The following is a 14,915-nucleotide window of genomic DNA, read 5'->3' as shown; positions in this document are numbered from 1 at the left end:
ACGGGTGAAAAAAATGAAAGTGAAAGTTGCTCAGTCGTGTCGGACTCTTTGCGACCCCATGGGATAGACAGTCCATGGAATTCTCTAGGCCAGAATGCTGGAGTAGGTAGCCTTTCCCGTCTCCAGGGGATCTTCCCAACCCAGGGATTGAACCCAGGTCTCCAGCATTGCAGGTGTACTCTTTACCAGCTGAGCCACCAGGGAAGCCCAAGAATACTGGAGTGGGTAGCCTATCCCTTTTCCAGAGGATCTTCCTGATTGAACCAGGGTCAATCACTATAAAACACAATGTACACACAGTGTACTTAAGTGTACACTATGTTGTACACCTGAAACTAATATAATATTGTAGGTCAACTATACTTCAATGAAAAATAAAAATTAAATTATTTGGAAGTGACTGTCAAGACTGATACTTCAGCTTTAATTTAATTTGCTTTAATTTAGCTTTAATTTGCCTTTGGTGGTCGATGTTCTCGGATTAGTAAAGACAGAATTCAAGTGAGCATTTGGGAAACCCATCACATTCATTTAAAAAGTCAAAATGCAGTTTCTGAAGATGGTATCACATTACTAAACATCACTTCTTCAGGACAGTAGAATCCTAATTGAGAAGAAAAATACACTATACTCTATCTTAAGTAGAATCAACTATGAGAATAATTAGAACTGAGGCCAAATGCATTTAATCAGCAGAGTGGCATCAAACAAATAACATTTATAAATAGAATTTAGGCTGGAAAGGAAAGGGGGATAGTATCATAGGTGGATGTCTCTGCAAAGAAATACACCATCAGTGAAAAACAAAGACTCAAAGAGATACACGAAGAGATGCTGAACAGAAAGTGGCTAAAAGGAATATTCCCCCAGTGTCTAGGAGGCTTTTTCTGTCAGTTATCAAAGGCTTGAGAAGGACCATTCCTACACCTACAAGAGGGAAATAAGGCCAGAGGGCCTTCCTCCTAAACCCAGAGTCTCTTTTCCCCCACCCTGCTTTCAGAAATAACAGAACACTGATTCCAGGGCTTCAAGAACGTGGGTCACGGAGTCTGCTGACAGGTGCCACTCCAAATGCCTCATCCTCCATTGAGTCCGTCACCACTGCGGCTGGGATCCTGGATGCAGATCTTACTGTGTGTGACCCTGAGCAAGTCTCTACCCCTCCAAGCCTAACTTGCCTAAGCCGTAAGGTAGGATAATAAAAGCTACTTCTGCAGGGATCTTGTGAGGATTGTAAATAATGTCTGTAAAGCACCTAACCATCTCCGATATATAGTAGGCGCTACAAATGTTAGCTATTATTATCAGCAGTGGCATTCCAAACACCAATCGGGTTCATTTTATTCACACAAACAAGTTTTATGCTTTGCTAATTACTTGCTTTGTAAATCAGCTCTGTTTTGCTTTTAAAAATGTGGTATTGAAAATCAGAAGAGATGATGGGGTATCTTTACACCTTCTTAGCTATTAAGACTCAGACAGGTTATTAACTCAAGAAATTCACCTCCTATGTAGATAGCCCCTACCTCTTACTTCACTAAGATCTTAAGCTTGGTTAGAAAATAATAAGCCACAATGTTATATTATGATGTGGCGCTGTCAAGCATAAAAGTCAATTTTCTGAATATCAGCCCAAGAAACAAATATCAGCATGATTCATCCCAGTAAAAACAAAAAATAAACATATAATCTTCCATAAGGTATAAAGTTAGCCAAACAGGTACCCTCACTTAATTGTATCTGTTTGATGATCTTTTATCAGTTTAAGGAGGGAAAAAAAGCATATTTCAAGACATGAAGCTCTGAGTACACCCAGTATTAAAAGCAACAACTTCCAGAGTACAGCCTTTAGTCATAGCAAAGCCACCGTAACCTCTTTCATTTCCTATATTTACACTATTAAACAGAGACCTAAAGTCACGAAGACAACCCCAAGTCACTTTAAGAATCAACAAAAGTATGTTTTCTGAGCAGAACGGAGGCAGAAAAAGGTCGTGGTGTATTTTAAAGATCATTTCCACATTTTAAATCATCGTTTTTTGGTCAAATCGTCAGTTAATCAAAATATGAAATAAATTAGAACTATTTCCCTCCAAATCCTGTTAAGCAATAAGATTAATGTATTCTTAGAAAGCTTTGGAATCACGCCAAATTATTTTCCTTCCTACAAGCAGCGTTTGGAGGCGAACGGGGAACTTACTCAGACTTGCCGTCAGGGATTCTAAGTCTGCGATGAGGCCTGGAAGCTGCTGAAGCTGCTGCTGCAGGTCCCGGAGGCTCGCCTGCTTCTTCTCCCAGTGCGCGGAGAGCATGACCACCTCGCCATCCACCCGCTGCAACACGAAGGGGAGGGTCAGGCCCAGGGACTGCAGGCACAGAGGTCAGACCAGCGTAATGAGAGCCAGCCGTGTTATCTGCAAAAGCCCTTCTACTGGGTCCAGACAACACGACACTCCGAGGAGACTGGCGTTGTTTTCTTTCTTAGAAAAGAACCACCTTAATAACCAGTGCAGAAAAACCTCAAATTACAGGTTGTATCAGTGCATCTTAACCCAGGAAGGAGAAAGTTCAGCCATGACCTTAGAACTCACTTCTAACTACACCCTGTTTCTAAGTAAACCATGTATTTGCACAATTCAAATCTAGAAAAAATAAAACAGAAAACAACCACTAACAAACTGAAAAGAAAACAAACAAAAACAAACCCGAGACATAATGAATGGGTAATTATTTGCCTTACAAAAGGACTTATTTGAAAGAAAAGTCCCCTAATGCATTTAGAATATACCATGATTCAGTTTCCATTTAAAAAGGAACGTTCACTGAATAAAGTAAGATAAATGGTACTTGTATACGAAGGAATCACTGAGGCAAATGAACAATTTCATAAAAAAGGATAAAAGGATTTACACTAACAAATTCAGATGTGAAAGCTTCCTAATAGCAGGGATGTGAGACGCTAGGCTAGCCTAAAATAATTTTGACTTCTTTTCCAGAAGACTAAAAGAAAATGACAGACAGCAGTTTCTCCCAGACAGTTTTGTTTTGGTCCTAACATGGTGAGAGGGGAAAGGCCTACAATAAGATTTAGAAGCGGCATACGGAGGTTACCTTTTGAAAACAACACTAGTGATGAGTAAGAACTGTGGAAGATTCCTGCATGTTGCACAATAAAGACTGCAAAATTCATTATATAACAAAAGGAAGTATATCTGAACTTTATCTGTAAAATATAAAGTTTTAATATAAAAGAGTTCACAGTTAAGTTATATAAAAAAGGGGCAATTTATACAACCCATGATGAAGATTCTTCAAGAGTTCGAAACACAAATACAACTGATTTTTACTGAATTTCACTAAAGAAAGACCTTTCAGAGGAATAAAAATACCAAAATAAGATATAAAATTATTTGCATGTGGTGCTAGATTGTTTTAGCTTCTACATTTTAATATTCCAGGAATTCACAACATTGAAATAAAAACAAGAAAGAGATCAGCAAGCTGCCCTGTTTCCTCATTTTATCCCCACCTCACACCTCTCCCCGTTGTCAGGCAGTCCACGTCGGAGGGGTAACACACACCGTCTCACACACAAGCCTCAGCTGAGCTGGAGAGGCGACACCAGGGGCATGATCATCAATTCTGCATGCTTAAAAATGCCTGTGCCAGCCAATATAAAGATCCCAGAGAGCAGTTTAAAAAATACTGAGCATTGCTAACAGATTAATGTGGCTAATACAGCTTCTCTGTGATGCAATAATAAGAAAATTAGGGCTTGAAATAAGAACCCCTGCCCATAGGATTCATCTGTAATAGCCAACAAGCTTCTACTGAACACCTGCTCTTTGCCTGGCTCTGTTTCAGGCACTGAAGATACTGTGGTGAACAAAAAAGAAAAAAAAATTGTGCTTTACTCTGGAGTAGGCCTCACAAATCCTCTAGGCCTCAGCTTTTAAACACTAATAAAAGAAAAAATAATTTCCTGTATCACAGGGCTGATGATGATAAAAGGTATTTTTCCTGGTACATGGCATATCTTTTAAAAAGTTTGTTAAATCTTAACTGCAGTGGTTAATTGTGTTAATAATTTGAAAGATCTAGAATAAACAATTTTTAGATATAAATATTACTGAAAATTAAAATGAAACATATTAAAACTTAAGTACAGTATAGTTCATGCCTTCCACGAAATTCAAAATCATATTCTGTATATACAATATAAAAAGTGTACATAAAAAGAATCTATCAAAATACATTCAAATATTATTTTAATTTAGAAGAATGGGATGTTGAATGGATTCTCCGAAATCATTATCGACAATTATGTAATATATGAGTAAAGCATTTTGAGCATTTTCTATGTGCCAGGCCCCGCGTTAAGCAATTTACATTAAACACATAGCAACCTTGTAAACAGAGCAATATTACTATATTCATTTTACAGAAGAAGAAACTGAGGTGCAAGGAAGACAGGTCACTTGCTCAAGGGCCACATAGGACCTAGATTCAATCTCAGGAATCTGACACTTAAGCCCATGCCCTTAATCCACCTTCTAAGGACTGTGTATGCAGGGACACAAAAGGAAGAAAAGTGAAAAGTAGCGAAAGAAAAGGTTCTGAGAAACTGTACTTTAGCTTTAATAAGGAAGGAGCCATCTTCAGAAGGCCAATTTTTCTCCTCCAAGTAAACAATTCTGAATAAATCCAGATTTAACACCAGGAAATCAAGTTTAAGTAGCAAGACAAACCCACAGTTTGGGCTTGTTCCCAAAGTTACAAATCATCACAAAAGTCCTTCTGGTGGACACTGAAGTTAGGAAAAGAAAAAGCTGGGACCCAAATGATTTTCAAAAGGGGTAATATTTGGGTAATAAAACAACATAAAAACTTTTATATTTGTAAACAAAAGTTCAGCATTTTGGGGGAATGCTTCCCTGATAGCTCAGTTGGTAAAGAATCCGCCTGCACTGAGGGAGACCTGGGTTCGATCCCTGGGTTGGGAGGATCCCCTGGCTAAGGGAAAGGCTACCCGCTCCAGTAATCTGGCCTGGAGAAGCCCATGGATGAATCCATGCGCTTGCAAAGAGTTGGACACAACTGAGCGACTTTCACTTTCACTTAGTTCATGTGATTTTCAAACAACTCCGTTTGCTAAGCAGGGTGAATGGTGTTATACCATTTTATGTGAGTCAACTAGAAACAGAGAGACTCCGTTTATCTGCCCAAGGTTAAAATGCATTACTGCAGAAACCAGGCATTTCCACACCCAGTTCAGTCCACTCCCCACCACAAGCAGAAGAGATTCAAGTCGGAATCCAAAGAGAATGAAGCATGCCTGATTTAACCAGCTTATACACCAAGCTGTCCAAGCATGAGTCTTAAAAGAGTTCAATGTGAAGGCAAGCAAGTATTTCACAATAAAAAGCATAAGCAAATAATGCACTGGAAGTCTAACTTTAGAAAGTTACCCTCAGAATCTAACCCCTAAGTCACTATCAATTTATGTGTTTATTTACATACTAAGAGAGGGAAAAACAAATCAAAGAACTTGTAAAAAAAAAAAAAACTTGTAGAAAAAGTCTAGACAGCAAAGCTACATTGAACAAACTGTTTGCTAAAGCAACATGGCTCTGAATTTTAAGACTATAAATAAGAATTAGCTTTAAAGTAGTTAAGTATAAAATAACTTGTCAAAGAAGACTGAATTATCCTTAAGTATATTTGCCCTGGCAGACTGACATTGACTAAAGGCCACTAAAGACACATGAGCATGGCCTGACAAAATACACAATAAAACAGTTTATTAAAGATACACATTTCAAAATTTTACGTATGTCTCGATAATATGTCAGAGAGATTTAAAATAAATTTTCATTTTTTAATCTGCGAACTATATTTCTGGAAACCAACAGTGACACTTTTGATAAGATAGGGGTCTTACAATAAAAAAGTATACAACTATGAAAATATTATATATTTCCCCCCCATATAATAAATTCAGAGACAGAACTTCCAGGACATTATATCTCCAACATATTTTATTATGAAATGCTTCTTATAATCAAAAGAACAACTTTTGTTAGAGCTCCTCTACAGGATACAGTCTTCACTGAACATTGTGGGATTCATCCATATTGATACCCGGAGGTGTAGCGATTCACTAATTTTCATTGCTGCATAGCATTTGATCTTTTTGCAGCATTTCCATGAACAGGGATGGAACCCAGGCCCCCTGCACTGGGAGCATGGAGTCAGCCACTGGACCATCAGGGAAGTCCCTGATCCTATAAATAATAATTTACACCATAGGGAAACTTTGGGACTGTCTAAAGTTTCAACAAAACCTGCTATAAACATTCTGGAACAAATCTGGCGCACAGAGGCAATTTTCACAAATTAGGTTCCAACACATCCCAGGTACCGAGCTCCTCACTGCACCCTCTTCCCCCACCACCCAGTGGCTCAACTGGGCTAGACCTCCCCCAGCCTAGCCACCTCTGACTTCAAGTTCTCTCATCTGTTTGTCACACATAACGAACAAACAATAACATACCAATGTTACCCAAGGAGGTGTGAGGCACATAACATCACAGGGCAAAGCTGGGGACATAATGCTACAGAAATCTCCCTAGGGGTAGAACTGTTGTTTCAAAAGCTCTGTGGAATTTCAATTTTTACTTCATGCCAGCTCATTTTTCTAAAGTCACTGTGCCAATCGATTTACACTCCCTAGTTCTAGCTGTTCCCCATCATGCTGCTGGGGAAGGGAAAACTGTCATCAGTGAGTAATGACTGTCTGTACAGAAAAGTCAAGGCTTCTTAAATGCTTGATAATCTAATGAGTGTAAATCTGAGGTTTTAATTTGTATTTCCTTGCCTTCTAATTGACTTTAAACATGTTTTCACATTTACTGGCCACTCACGCTTTTTGTTCAGGGTAATGCCTGGTCATACCTCTCGTGCACTTTTTAATGGGTTACTGTTCTCTTTTTTAATGGGTGTGTGGAGGTTTTTCATGTTTTTTGAACACTAGTCCTCTGTTTTGTGAACTGCTTAACTTTTTCATGGTACTGCTTGATGAATAGAAGATTTGATAAAAATTATCAATATTTTACTTTATGGTTGGTGTTTATTGTGCCTTGTTAAAGAAACCTTTCTCTGCCCTGAGATCTTAGCTTTTCCACCATTTTCTAAAAAATGTAGTTTTCCCTTTCACATTTAAATCTGCTGGAGCCAAAATCTGAACCAAGATCTTCAGCTTTTATTCAACACTATATTGGAAGTTCTACCCACTATAAAAAGAGATGAAGAAATGAAAAGACTGGTAGGTTTTTGTTTCTTCCCTCCCATCTTCACAAAACTCCCATCCCAGATGCAAATTATCAGAATAAGATGATTTAGTAAGATGATTGACTATGAAATCAAAGTACTGCAAGTCAAATACTGCAGGTTTTGGTAGCTATTAGGACAAAAGTTACCATCTATTAAAAACTTGCTAAAATGTTTTACTCTGAATTAATTTCATTGAATATATTTTCTGCATCTGATGATCATATATTTTTCTCTTAACTTGTTAACATGGTCAACTGCATATAAAAGATTTTCTAATGTCAAGCCAACCTTTCGATCCTGGAATAAACCGATTTGGTTTTTGTTTTTTTTTTTTTAATGCAAGACTGGATTTAGTTTGTCAACACAGCCATATATAGCAGGTTGTTTCCCAGACAGAACACTATTTGTTATCATCCAACACTCACAGAGCAAACACAAAGTTCTGACTCATATTTATATAGGAAAACTTTACATTTAAGCTTGATATAGATTTTAAAACAATGTGTGAGAAGATTCTCAAATTAAATTTCAAACAATATTGTCAGAATACGAGAATCACAAGACAGTACAAGGAGCCCATCATAAAGGAGAGGCAGGCCCTGCACACTGCTGGTATTGAGGGGTCACATCACTGCACACGAGGCAGCTGGGTGTCAACCAGTGCAAATCTCAGGTTTGGAGGCGGAAAGCTGTGGATGAAGCACTTGATGTCTTAACAAACTCCTACCATCTACAGAATTTTTTAAACAGAAATATTTAAGAAAGCTAGCGGAGGGCTTGGGGTTGGTAGTAACACATTGTGACTTTTCCAATTTAGAGTGTGTCAAGTAAGTTCCTGGATAGAATGCACAGAACATCTGATTTCCAGAAACAGGCTGCTGAAGTTAAGTGAGAGCTCATACCTCTATTCTGTTTATAGTTTTTGTATCTGTATTCATGAACGGGACTGGACTCCAATTTCACTTTCTTGTACTTCGCTTGTTGGGTTCAGGATCAGTTATTCTAGCCTCATGCAATGGGCAGGGCAGCTTCCTCTTGTTTCACTTGCTGCAGGAGTCTGTCTAACATTGAGATGGTGGATTCTCTGAAAGTCTCATAGAACTCCTATATAACTTGGTGGGCCTGTTGCTTTCCTAGTGAAAAGATTAACTACTAACACTGTTTCTTTAGTGGCTATAAGATTATTCAGGATTTGTACTGCTTTTAGAATTAATTTTAGTAAAAATTTCTGGGCTTCCCCCATGAGTCACAAAATAAAGAATCTGTCTGCAAGGCAGGAGACCCGGCTTCAATTCCTGGGTTGGGAAGATCCCCTGGAGAAGGGAATGGCTACCCACTCTAGTATTCTTGCCTGGAGAATTCCATGGACAGAGGAGCCTGGAGGGTGGTCTACAGTTCATGGGGTCACAGAGGTGGACACAACAGAGCAACTAAAACTTTAGTAAAAATTTCTAGTATTTTGCCATTTTGCCCTGTTTTCAAATGTGTCCTAGAGTTGTTCACAAACTCTTTATCTTTTCACTCTCTGCTATAGCTAGTTATATTCTTTAATCCTTAAAACTATTCCTCCTTTTTTCTTAATCAATATAATCGGATAGCTACCATATTTTATTAGTCTTCTAAGAACTTGTGACTTTGTCTAGCATCTATTGTATTTTTACATTCTATTTATTTCTCTCATTTTTATCATCTCTTTCATTCTTCCTTAATGATTTATTCTGTTCTCTAATTCTTAAGTTAGATTAGCTCATTGACTTTCAGTCTATTTTTTGTCTATAAAATTTCCCAAGTAGTTTTTGACAACTTACACAATATGCATGTAGTAATTATTGAACCATAAATGATGCACAATATACATGTTTAATTTGCAAACATATGGATTTTTCAAAATTCTTTTCCTATACCACCCTTCAGGGGCATCTGCACCAGGATCACAGAATATTCTGTATGACTTGATTTACATGCAGTTTGTTGAGAACTGCTTTGTGGCCAGCACATGGTCAACCTTTAGGTGTTCTAGGTGTGCTTTAAAGAATTTGCTGCTTCCTTTTGCCAACAGGTAGCTTTTCTTTTCTTTCTTTTTAAAAATGTCCTAAATTAACCTTTCACCAGGAGTATCTAGAGCTTTATGCAGGAGTCGCAGACTCAGTTCCCCATAGACAAAAATCTCCTATCCGAATAAATCTCTAAGACATTTGTTTTCCTATTTGAATCTTGCTTCCATGTTTTGTTTTTTTTCAGCCACTCTCATTTCAGTTCCCTGCTGTTTTTGTTTGCTTGTTTTGGCCCTTTAGGACTTCCCTTAATTTTTGTAAGCTTACTGCATTAAAAAAAAAAAATTGCTTTTCAAATCTATCCAGCATTTAGGGGTTTTACACTTACAGCACTTTTCAAAATATTTAGTCCGCCTTACTGACAGAAGCCTATATTCTTCCTTTTTCAGTAATTTCTAAGAGAAACACTAATGTCTAAATTTTATCATGTGTATTACCATGTTCTATGTAACTATTACAGCTTCACTAATTCAGGTAAATGGTAAAGTCAGTTTAAATTAATTAAAAAGTCAGAATCACAGACATGAGTTTAGAAAGAAAGTCTGACATCAGTAGCAGAGTATTTGATCTTGGCTTAAAAAAGCTTTAAGTACATATACCAGATAATTTTAATTATAAGTCACTTTTATTCATTACACACTCTATAGAGCTAGAAAATAGGTTGTTTCTCTAAGTTATTGAGGTTTACTCCTGAGATTTTTATATTTATTTGCTAATAAGCAAATTAATGATTTTAAGTAGACTGAGCAAAGTTAAACTTTTGCCCCCGCCAAAGGAATTCTTAAATAGTGAGTAGAAAGAAATGACATAATTTATATAAACTGCAAAGGTACCAGACTTCAAATTTAAAGCATTATACCTCGATGAACTGAACAGTCACTTGCGACTCTAGAATAAAAGTTATAAACTCTCTAAGCTAACTAAATTACTTGACTTAAAAATTACAAAAAAGTGCTTTATTTAGGGTGTTTCATAATCAACTATAAAATTCACTTTAAGATATCCTGTCAAACATTTTAACACAATTATAAATTTAATTTCTTAAAGCAAGCATTTAAGGCTGCAAAAGTATATTTTCCCCATAAGATGAGCCAATTCTTTACCTCTCCAGCACTTGCACATTCCTTGGCCCTTCTGTGGAGTGCAGCCCATGTATCTTCATACCTAAGAAAAGCAAAACAAAAAAAATATTCAAAATAAAAGCCACACATTAAAAACTCCTATCTAAAATATGACCTGTGGTCTCAGAAAGGAAAAGCTCAAAAAGTAATGGAGACATTCTGCAAACACACAGACATCAGCTTGAAGGGGCTTCTAGTTGCCAAATCCAGGACACCAGATTTGGTAGAAAAAATAATGGTAGAAATGGGTTAGAGCTCATAGATGAAAACCAACAGCCATGAGCTTGCAGTGATTTAAATAAACAACCAAATAAACAAATGGGGCAGAAGTGAAAACCTCTTCCTTACAGAATTCCAATAAATAATGATAGAAAAAAAAATGAGAAAAATAGAAAATCACCATTTGGTAAACACAATGAATTATTTCAAGCAAGAACTGTAATAGATGCTAAAATTAGTGGGTGAAAATATGAAGAGAAACAGGATGTTTTCATAAATCCATCATAAAATTCATAGGAAATATCAAGGGATCCTAAAAAAGCCAAAACAATCTTGAAAAGAACAAAGTTGGAAGACACACACTTCTTAATTTCAAAACTTACTAGAAAGCTATAATAATCAAAAGTATGGTACTGGCATAACAGGAGACATATAGGCCAATGAAATAGAGCCCAGAAATAAACCCTTGCATGTATGGTCAAATAACTTTTGACAAGTGTGCGAAGATCATTAAATGGGGAAAGGATAGTCTTTTCAACAAATATGCTGGTGCTAGGAAAACTGCATATCCACAGGCAAAAGAATGAAGCTGGACTCTTAACACCATAAACAAAAATTAAATAAAAATGGATCAAAAAATCCAAACATAAGATCCAAAACTATAAAATTTTTAGAAGAAAACATGAGCTTCTTGCCATTATATTTGGTAATGATTTCTTAGATATAACACCAAAGACACAGGCAACAAAGAAAATAGACAAACTGGACTTAATCAAAATTAGACACTTTTGTGCATCAAAGAATATAATCAACAGATAAAAGGCAACCAATAAAATGGAAGAAAATATTTACAAATCACATATTTGACAAATGATTAATATCCAGAATATACAGAAAATGCCCAACACTCGACAAAAACAAGTACAACCCTATCCAAAAATAAGCAAAGGACTTGAATAGATAATTCTCTAAAGAAGATATATAAATGGCCAATAAGCACATGAGAAGATCACCATCATCATTGTTAGGGAAATGAAAATCAAAACCACAATGAGACACCACTTCACACCAATGAGAATGGCAAAAAAAAAAAAAAAACCTCAAGCAAACAAAAAACCCCAAAAGTTTTGGTGAGGATGTCGAGAAATGGCAACTGGAAATGTGTGCACTGCCCTGGTGGCTCAGATGGTAAAGAATCTGCCTACAAGGCAGGAGACATGGGTGCTATCCCTGGGTTGGGAAGATCCCCTGAAGAAGGAAATGGCAACCCACTCCAGTATTCTTGCCTGAGAATCCCATGGACAGAGGAGCCTGGTGGGCTGCAGCCCATGGGGTGGCAAAGAGTCGGACACGACTGAGCAACTAACACACAGGGAGGAATATAAAATAGTGCAGCTGGTCAACAATATATTGGTTCTTCAAAAAATTAAAGTACAATTACCATCTGATTCAGCAATTTCCTCTTCTGAGGATACACCACCAAAAACTGAAAGCTGGGTCATAAAGAGATATTTGCACACCCATGTTCATAGCAGCATTATTTACAATAGCCAAAAAATCAAAGCAACTTGTGTCCATTGATGATGAAGGTATAAACAAAATATGGCATATTCATACAACAGGATATTATTCAGCCTTAAAAAGAAAGGAACTTCCTTTGAATTAGTGGTGAGGATGGTGGTGATCACTGTGTAATGCACAGAAACATCTAATAACTATGTTGTGTACCAGGAACTAACAAAGTATGTAAGTCAATTTTACTTCAAACACAAGCAAGCAAACAAGCAGAAAAAGAGGTTAGATCTGTGGTTACCCAAGACGGAGGGACAGGGAACTGAATGAAGGCAGTGAGAAGGTACAAATTTCTAGTCTGTAAGATAAAAGTGTATCAGGGATGTAGTGTATATTATTAATATAATTAACAATACTGGACATTACCAGTCCATCCTAAAGGAGATCAGTCCTGGGTGTTCATTGGAAGGACTGATGCTGAAGCTGAAATTCCAATACTTTGGCCACCTGATGTGAAGAGCTGACTCGCTGGAAAAGACCCTGATGCTGGGAAAGATTGAGGGCAGGAGGAGAAGGGGACGACAGAGGATGAGATGGTTGGATGGCATCATCGACTGGATGGACATGAGTTTGAGTAAACTCTGGGAGTTGGTGATGGGCAGGGAGGCCTGGCGTGCTGCGGTTCATGGGGTCACAAAGAGTTGAGCATGACTGAGCAACTGAACTGAACTGATATATGAAAGTTGCTGGAATAAATTCTGAGTTCTCATCACAAGGAAAACATTTTTTTCTTTTCTTTTTCTTTTATTTTTTATCTATATGAGATGGTGAATGCTCACTAAATTCACTGTGGCAATCATCTCAGTGTGTGTGTAAGTCAAATCATTATGCAGCACTACTTTAAGCTTACAGAGTGGTGTATCCTGATTAAATCTCAATAAAACTGGAAAAAATTAGGAAGTTTTTACATTCTATATGGATGAAACTTGAAAATATATTAAGTGAAATAAGCCAATCACAAAAAGACAAGTTCTGCATGATTCTACTTACAAAAGGTACCTAAAGTAGTCAAATTTATAGAAAGAGATGTTGAGAATTTTTTCATGCGCTTATCCGCCATTTGCCCATCTTTTTTACGGAAATGTCTATTCAAATCATTTGCTATTTCTTCAATGGGTTGTTTGTCTTCTTACTGTTGAGTTATAAAAGTTATTTATAGTCTAGATACAAGTACCTCAAAAGATGTATAATTTGCAAATATTTTCTCCCCTTCTATGATTGTTCTTTCACTTTCTTGACAGTATTCTTTAAAGAGCAAGTTTTTAATTTTGAGAAAGTCTAATTCATCCTTTTTCCCTTTGTCACTTAAGCTTTTGACATCATCTAAGAAAATCATGTCTCTAATATTAACTTGCACATCAAGAGAAATGGATTGGAGAAAAAATGGTATAAAGTTAAAATCAAAGCCAGAAAATTATTGAGGACTCAAATCCAGAATCAATTTTCTTGCAACAAAGAAACCACGAACATAATACATGCACACGATAAAGTTATCGATTAGTAAATATAATAGTGATCAATACGCTCAAAATCTGAATGGCCTTTGTATTTATCAGTGAAATGTAAAAGCCCCTGAGGGACACAAATCTATGTTAAGGTAAAAACTTAGTTGTTTTAAGGTGTCTATCTCTAGAATTATAAAATACTTTTAGATAACAGAAGCACAACCTTTTTATTTAAATGAAAACACTTACCTGCTAAGTAATTCTAGTCCAGCAGAGTACTTTGGCAAACATGGAACAGTCCTGCCAAAAGAAACACTTATTTTATTAAAAACTGATGCTGCTTTAGGCCAACCTAAAAAAAGTTACACACAATTTTTGATGTTGTCAATCATAATGTGGAATATTTTTAAATCACTAATGACAACTGATCTAAACTTTTAGAAAAACATAGTATTATTCCAAAGTTGTTGCTGTTTAGTCACTAAGTTGTGTCCCACTCTCTTGCAACCCCATGGACTGTAGCCTGCCAGGCTCCTCTGTCCATGGGGTTTCCCAGACAAGAATACTGGAGTGGGTTGCCATATTCTTCTCCAGGGGATCTTTCTGAGCCAGGGATCAAACCTGTGCCTCCTGCTTTGGCAAGCAGGTTCTTTACCACTGAGCTACCGGGGAAGCCCCTATTCCAAAGTTAATATACTGCTACATACTATTAGCCATCACTTTGCCCTGCAGATTTTTAACCCACTATAATACAATAAACACTTGAACAGAATTCTAGCTAAGAAGAAAAAAAATTTTTTTCCAGAAAAACATCTATTTCTGCTTTATTGACTATGCCAAAGCCTATGACTGTGTAGATCACAATAAACTGTGGAAAATTCTGAAAGAGATGGGAATACCAGACCACCTGAACCTGCCTCTTTTTTTTTTTTTTTCATTTATTTTTATTAGTTGGAGGCTAATTACTTTACAATATTGTAGTGGTTTTTGCCATACATTGACATGAATCAGCCATGGATTTACATGTGTTCCCCATCCTGATCCCCCCTCCCACCTCCCTTCTCATCCCATCCCTCTGGGTCTTCCCAGTGCACCAGCCCTGAGCACTTGTCTCATGCATTCAACCTGAGCTGCCGAAGCAAATTTTTTAAAAGCTCCTCATCTATAGGCTT

At 37.0% G+C, this 14,915-nt stretch overlaps 1 protein-coding gene across 1 annotated transcript in view; it reads right to left on the bottom strand.

Annotated features, from left to right (window-relative positions):
* Positions 1–14,915, bottom strand: part of DTNBP1 (dystrobrevin binding protein 1) — a 97,007-nt gene that overhangs the window by 71,237 nt on the left and 10,855 nt on the right. Inside the window, exons 3-5 of the mRNA XM_061147595.1 lie at positions 13,993–14,043; positions 10,490–10,550; positions 2,201–2,333 (exon numbers count right to left, since the gene is read on the bottom strand). Coding sequence (XP_061003578.1) covers positions 2,201–2,333; positions 10,490–10,550; positions 13,993–14,043 — 245 coding nt within the window. The remainder of the gene's footprint in view (positions 1–2,200; positions 2,334–10,489; positions 10,551–13,992; positions 14,044–14,915) is intronic.

Source organism: Dama dama, chromosome 7, assembly GCF_033118175.1.
Source record: "Dama dama isolate Ldn47 chromosome 7, ASM3311817v1, whole genome shotgun sequence".
Classification (NCBI taxonomy): domain Eukaryota; kingdom Metazoa; phylum Chordata; class Mammalia; order Artiodactyla; family Cervidae; genus Dama; species Dama dama.
Note: the sequence above shows the minus strand (reverse complement) of the source record. Positions and strands in the feature narration are given on the sequence as shown.